Genomic DNA, 7790 nt, shown 5'->3' with positions numbered 1-7790 from the left:
TTTGCTCGAACTGATTTGCTGAAATCAAAACAGGGACGATAATAGGTGAGCACCAGCCAATGAGATTGCCGTTTGTGCATAAGTTCCGCCTACTACAGGAAAACCCGGCAGTTCTTAAAAGCTGAAGAATTCCAAAGTAACTCCATTATTTTTACAGGAAAATACAACAAAGTATATAGTTTACATGTAGCGCATCGATTCTGCATGTTATGTAAGACTCTCACTCTTCACACTAGAGTTTATGTTACAACAAATACACAAACACAGGTGCGCTGCGCATCCATTCAAATGAACTGAAAAATATCACAGATCGCTTGACGGAGAGTGAAACTCTGAAGCGCTCAGTCAGAGTGTTCTGTGAGTGAAAATCTGTGAGTGAAAATATATCTGTGCTAATCATATACTCAGCCTCCAACTCACACACTGGCGAGTAAAATCTGAGAATTGATTAGCCATTGGCTGATATTAGACATCATTTAGTCGCCCAGAGTGAAGATTTAGTCGCATATGCGAGTGATTTACTCGCAATGTAGAGGGTTGACCGTCTATGAGCACGAAGCGCATTGTAAGTGCCAAAAATGCTTTACATGTCTTGAAATAATAATTTATAATTTCTAAACATTGACTGTCAGTCTTTATTCACCTGTTTCTCATTAAAACGAAAGTAAATAGTGTAAATTGCATAGCTAATGTCATAGAATGGCATATTGTAACACAGTGTTACAACGTGCCCCATCTGTGCAACTGGAATTTAAAACTGGTTAGTGTCTTCTGCTAGTAATCAAAGCATTAAAAAACTATCTGAACTGATAAATAACAGATTGGAGATTAAAATAATAGCAGATTTGTCTAATTTTAAATGAATAATAAAAACTGAGATAACAAATCTACTTAAGCCAGAATTTAAATGTTACTATGGTAAAATAAATATTCAAACCACGTGTGTTACAACTAACACCCCATTACTTTGTGCATCGCACTCATCGCAAGTTTATTGTTAAATTGTTAAATGCCCTTACATATCTCTGTCACCATTATAAGTGTTTGATCACCACATTTGAGTGATCATTGCAAAAAAATGTTTGTGTATATATATTCTGTTCATGTATATACTGTATTCTATATCCACCTTTTTCTTCAACGCGGAAGTAAGCCTATGGGTGAGACTTCCGGTTCATTAGCCGCTATAGGTAAATAACGAGGAGAATAACAACGTGCAGTAAACGGTAAAACTGTTTGCACTACAAACCAGTGTGTTCATAATTAAGATAATACATTAAAATAATATGATAAGACACACCAACTTTCAATATCAAGCAGCAAAACGAACTGTTTTGCTCAGCTAAAAATAGCTGGACGGAGTGGACGCAGATGAGATGTTTCATTTTTACGACAAGAAAAAGGTGGATATAGTACCAGTCAAATGTTCGGACACACGAATGGGAAAGTGTCCAAACTTTTGACTGGTACTGTACTATAATATACACAAAGAATATCGGCCGATATATCGATATCTGCCTTTTTTTATTACTCCCTAATATCGGTATCGGCCCCAAAAAACCCATATCGGTCGGGCTCTAACCTATATATATATGGAGATAATACCGCATACTGCGCTATTGAGCCACTCAAAATTAACGCAAGGGAAATTCCTTCACAGCGACAGCCCTACTGGGGAACTCAAGTGACATCAAGTCAACCTTTTTTAAAGTTTTCGGGAAAGGGATTCTGTGCAGTCTTAATCATAACACAGATAAGATGTACAATTTATCTCCATTATGATGCTTTTAACAGTCCATTGCAAACCACTGGAGATAATTGCTTTGTCCCTGGCCAGTTGGTTGTCCTCAGTGCAAAGTGGGAACCCGATTGACCATTGGCAATCTCGCTGTCCTTGATGTGGCTTCACAGTGTAATCATTCTCATGTGAACTTCATCCCCTCACTGGATCTCGAATCCCGTTTCTATTCGCCATTTTGTAGAAATAGAGAGTTGAATCTTAGAGCGTTGACCTATGCAAAGACTTCTGTGGCTCTCAGCCCTGTCAGGAGGCCTCACATATTATCAGGTGGCATGGCGTTGTGAAAGATTGTCATGGCTTGATCCTTCCAAATAGCAATCCGTTATTTATCGTTATAGTAGCTTTTTCAGGGTTTTTTTTTTGGTTCAGTCTTGTAGGATAGTCCATGAGATGTAAACAAGTAATATTTATTTTCTGCATTTACCATACGTATTATTTATTAGCAGCATGTGTCCAATAGATTTTTGAGTACTCCCGAGTCACTATGATAAGTGTTCAATAATGTTTTTATAAATAAATAATAAAATAATAATAATAATAATAATTTAGAACTGTGAGATTCAATTTGATGGTAAATGCCAGTCATTTGTTAATGTTTAATGTTTACTAATTTATTTTTTAATAAATTGCTGTTTGAAAAAAGCTCATGGCCTGTTATAAATAAATAATAATTACATTTTTTTTTATTTTAAATAAAAGCTGTGAAGTTTAATTTGATGGGAAATTTCAGGCATTTGTTAACGTTTACGGTTTAATTTTTAAAAAATATTTTTCTGTTAAAAGTCTGAGAAACCTTCCTGTTTATTTAAAGGAATATTACATAGGTTTCTCATTTCATTTTTGTTAGACTTTAATTATTGAAGCCAGTACATAAAAATCACAAACCCATGCCATTGGTTTACCCTGAGTCACTTCAATAACGATAATTTCATAAATAATATGTTTAATAAGTTTGAATTCAGAGCTGTCCCTTTCAATTTTATGATAATATTTCAGGCATTTATTAATATTTATAGTTAAATTATTAAAGTATTTTGTTAATTCGTGTTATATTTTCTTAAGGCTATATTATTACAGTTTTAATGAGGTAATGTAGCATTGGTGTGAACTACAGAACAGAAGTTTTGGTTTTGTGACAAAACTACTATGAGGATTGTCCCTGTAAGGGTGCGTTCACACTTGTCATGTTTGGTTCGATTAAAACGAACCCTGGTGCGATTGCTCTGTTAGTGCTGTTCGTTTGAGCATGTGTGAATGCTGCTATCCGAACCCTGGTGCGCACCAAACAAGCGGACCGAGACCGCTGAAAATATGGGTCTCGGTCTGCTTCCAAACCAACTCTGGTGCAGTTCGAATGATATATGAACACAACACGGACCAAATACTTCTAAATAAACCAAAAACAGGAAGTAATGACAAGAAGCGACGCTATGCGAAATGATTTGACGACACAGTGTAACCTAAACAAAATGAGCAGAGGGCAAATGTGGAGCAACGATGAGGTAAAGTGCATTTTATGAGCCCCTTGTGAGTTTGCAGGTGGTGAAAATAAAATTATATGTACACGCAAGAATGAGCGCGCTTAGTCCAGCAGACGGCATTAGGTGTTCGACTTAAAGCGGCGTTGAGCAGACCGATCGTGCTTTAATGGGTGCTTTGATATCATACCCCCGCAGCGCCGCTTTAAGTCAATGCACCTTTTGTTTGGGGTGTTCGGTGAGTTCTGTCACGATATATACATCATTCAAGTCGACCAATCAGATTGTGAACGTATCACTATGCCTTTAGGTTCGGTGTCTTTAGGTTCGCTGTCAAAAATGCCAATGTGAACGCTAAGCCGACCAGGACTAGGCCTGTCATGATATCAACTTTTTATTGTGCGATATATTGCGCCAGAAATAATTGCGATAAGCGATATTATTGTCATTTTAAAGACCATTTTATGCCACTGAATATATAATCATAATGTAACAGCATAATAATGCAAGAAGGCCTACACACTTCCAAATGACAACAAACTTTACATTTTTAAGAATATTTAGATCATGGAAATTAAGTATCAAAATATTAGATACCTTAAAAAACCTGAATAAATAGTAAATAAACATTTTCTAACTAAAAGTGCAAAGTAACAAGTAGAAAAAAAGAAAAATGCACAAAGAACTTGTATGGATATTTCTCCATCTACAGATTTTTCCCTGACCTTCTTTTCTCTGTAAATGAAGGGTGCACACTATTGCTGAAAAACACAATCACTACTTAGCAGTCAGATGTCCGTATGCACAAAGGCACAGATCCCTAAACAAGATCATATATGCAGATGAAACTTTTTTTTTTGTAGAAGCATTTTTTAAAATTTGAACTAGCACCTCATGACTACACCGCATTATGTACGAGAAGCTGCAATAGACACAGGCGCAAGTGGAATGTACAAAACGTGACATACATTTTTAAGTAAATATAATTGGCAATATATTGCGTCACCAAAAATGATTGCGGTCATGTACATATGTTGCGCGATAAGTGGATATATTGATTATTGCGACAGGCCTAACCAGGACCAAATCTATAATTTTCCTTTTTGGTCCGAACCAAACTACAAGTGTGAACTGTGAACACACCGTAAGTCACCTAAATTACTACTAACTGCCAAAATGTGAAACAGACTAATTTCACCAGGTTGAATACCCCATATCTGTTTGTGTGATTGCTTTCCAACGACGCATCAAACAGGTGCAGCTGAAGGGACAGCCTTGTGCCTCAGTCTTGTGGTTTGCATTACCATCGCTCTCCTGTTACTGTGTGAATCTCACTGTTAGCTAACTTTGTTGGCAGACAGCTGTGCATCCTACTGCACTCTGATGTGCCAAATGTGTCCCCTGCAATCTTGAACTGTCATATTACCATGAGGCCTCAATTCTCAGAAGACGTTTTCAGGTCACGTTGTGCAGATTAAGATTTAAGCCTCCTTTTTGACACTAAATGTTTTATTCAGTACCTCATTTCAACACCTCCTCCTTGAAGTTTAGCTTTACAGATTGTTTTGTTCATTGTAGGGTGAGGACAGTAAGGTTACGCGACCCAAGAGACCCAAGTTGTTGACCCAAGTTGTTGACTCAAGTTGTTGACATGTTCCCTGCAGTGTTAGATGATATCCTGTATCCTCCCTTCATTGAGTACATCACAGTGTCAATTCAGCCAACGCAAGACACAAGATTTTGTCAGATTTGTCTTAAATTAAACAACACTTAGAGTCACGTTTCTTCAGTCTGAAAATGTGTTTTTGTCTTTCCTCAGTTGCACAATGAGGACGAGCCCTCTGAAGGGGCCGCAGGTGCCGAGCCGTCCACATCCTCCCAGGCCGCTGCCGCTGTCGTAGGCATCAGCAACCCCGCAATGGATGCGGAAGCTCCGCCTCCTCCTTATACCAGCGTGGTGCTTGGAGCAACAGCTGCACCAGGTACAGACACCTGGATAAAGTTATTATTTCCAGAGTTAGAGCAGGAATCTACTAGATACTGTATGGCAATATTATAACTAGAGCCCGACCGATATGGGTTTTTTGGGACCGAGTTGAATGTAACGTGTACGTTCCCTTGGAACTGGAATCATGGTGGAATATCAAGTGAAGTCCACTTCGCAGGGCACTTATGGTCGAATAAGACGACGCTTGAATGCTGCCTGAACAAGAAACCTCCTTACTGAAGGGAAAGTGTTGACTGGTGTCACTATCTCACGAACGTGCCGGCGGATCTCCACCAAATTCGGGGGATCCCATCAGCTCGAGGAGCCCTCGAACGCCACCCTCCACGCGTCGGTAGCCCCCCGGGATCGCTAGATCAGATCTGCTGGACAAACTAAGTAATTACACCATTTCAAGCATTTTATCTGCATTATATGTTCTGCAAAAAAAAATTTCATATGGGCTGCATATTCGCCGATACGATATATCGGTGACAGGCTCATATCGGCCGATAATATCGGCAAAACTATATATCGGTCGGGCTCTAATTATAATGACATCATTGTTGTTAATCGACAGTAATGTGGTTTTGTTGAAGCCATCAATTTGCATTATTTCAACTGATATTTTAAATAATCGTGTTTGACAGGGAAATCCCTGGTGAAAAAACTACTTTACCCATGATGCTGTAAAGAAAATGTAATCTGAAAACATTAGGGTTGTCAGTCAAAATTAACACGTTAATTGTGCGATTAATTTATTAAAAATGTTTTTCTTCAGTTTGACGTGTTAAAAGTATTTTATGCAATTAATGCAGCATACATTTTTTTTCCTGCCATCCTTTGGTTAGCATTAGAAATAAATTACATTTTAACATATATTAAAGTTGAAAGTTATTTATTTATTTGTTTAAATAATATTTCACAACATTACTGTTGCCTTGGTGCGCATATTTTATTTTTCTAAAATGTAAAAAAAAAAAAAAAAACGGTAACACTTTACAATAAGGTTCCATTAGTTAATGTATTAACTAACATGGGCAAAGCTTGAACAGTACATTTATTACAGTATTTATTAATCTTTGGTAATGTTAATGAAAATACAGTTCATTATTAGTTTGTTAATTCACAGTGCATTAACTAATGTTGACCAGCACAACCTTTGATTTTAATAATGCATTAATAAATGTTGAAATTAAGTAAGATAAATAAATGCTGTAGAAGTATTGTTCATTCTTAATGTTAACTAATGAACCTTATTGTAAAGTGTTACCAAAAAACTTATCGATCCAAGTGGCAGCACTTAAGACTAAAATTATAAATTTAAATTACTGCATTGTTGTGTGGTTGCTAGTAGGGCTGAATCGATCGGTCTTAGCAGCGCTGCTTCAAGTCGAGCGCGGGCCATCAGCAGAAAAAGAAAAGAAATAAGTAAACAGCCAAAGGACGTAACTTAGAATGGGAGATGGATCGGTTTGTGAAAGGGAAGAGAAAAGCCATAGATGAAGTCGCACAGACCCAGGCAGCTGCTGGTCAGTCAAAAGTTAAATGCATAAAATATGACGAGGCATATCTTGCTCTCGGCTTCACTCACTGTGTCTATACACTACAGTTGTGCGTCGCGCCGCAACAGCTCTACACTGACGCAACAAAGCGACCGTTGCAAATCATTTTAACTTTGTGTCAGTACGTCATAAATAGAACAAGGCATCAGTTTAATGTCACGCCGCATCCAGTGTACACAGCGTGACTGATTATAATGGTTCTACTGTATTTTGCCGCTCGCATCCGGTGTAGACACAGTGTTTAATGTCGTTGGTGAGGAGAAAATCCTGTGTGTGTCCTATGCCTTAGTGGACAGCATGAAACCCACAAAAAATAAATAAATAACAGAGAGAGAATAATAAGTTATTCTCTCTATGCTATTTTTCAATGTTTCAAGTGATGCAGGTGTTTTTTTTCCCTGTAGGTTTTTTAAATAAAAAAAAGCATACATTTTTCATAATGTTTAGTGAAATTATTTGGTAGTCTGAGGTGGGATTCGGGAAAGGGGGGCAGATTTTTTTTATAGGTTTAAAGGGGGAAGTGACAAGAAAAGTTTGAGAACCACTGGTCTGAAGTTAACAGACAGTGTTTAAAAAGTGCAGTCCACATGTTTACATATGTTTATTACAGTGACTTTGAATTATCTAAAGTAGTGTGGTAAAGCAACAGATTTGTTTTTATATTTCTGCAATCTACTTTAATTTGTGTGATTTGTTACTGACTTTCATATTAATGTTTACACCAGGCTTATTTAAACATAATTATTAGGTTGGAAGTTCAAAAAATCAGTCAATGTACTGTGATTGTAGTTGTTAAATAAAAATGACATTCATATCAATTAATGCATCACCTAATTTCATCGTAACATATAGGCCTGGCCTACAGAAAAGAACATTTATGTTTAATCTATATAATATTGTGTTGATCATACTATACAATGATTTATAGCTTGTCTTTGTTGAATAATACAGAACATAAAGAG

The 7790-nt window shown here is 37.0% G+C and overlaps 1 protein-coding gene across 1 annotated transcript in view; it reads left to right on the top strand.

Moving 5' to 3' along the window:
- LOC107549434 (NEDD4 family-interacting protein 2-like) overlaps nucleotides 1–7790 on the top strand; it is a 32303-nt gene that overhangs the window by 7787 nt on the left and 16726 nt on the right. The window contains exon 2 of the mRNA XM_016230499.1: nucleotides 5099–5261. Coding sequence (XP_016085985.1) covers nucleotides 5099–5261 — 163 coding nt within the window. The remainder of the gene's footprint in view (nucleotides 1–5098; nucleotides 5262–7790) is intronic.

The sequence above is a fragment of the Sinocyclocheilus grahami genome, unplaced genomic scaffold, assembly GCF_001515645.1.
Source record: "Sinocyclocheilus grahami isolate Dianchi unplaced genomic scaffold, SAMN03320097.WGS_v1.1 scaffold372.1, whole genome shotgun sequence".
NCBI lineage: Eukaryota > Metazoa > Chordata > Actinopteri > Cypriniformes > Cyprinidae > Sinocyclocheilus > Sinocyclocheilus grahami.
Note: the sequence above shows the minus strand (reverse complement) of the source record. Positions and strands in the feature narration are given on the sequence as shown.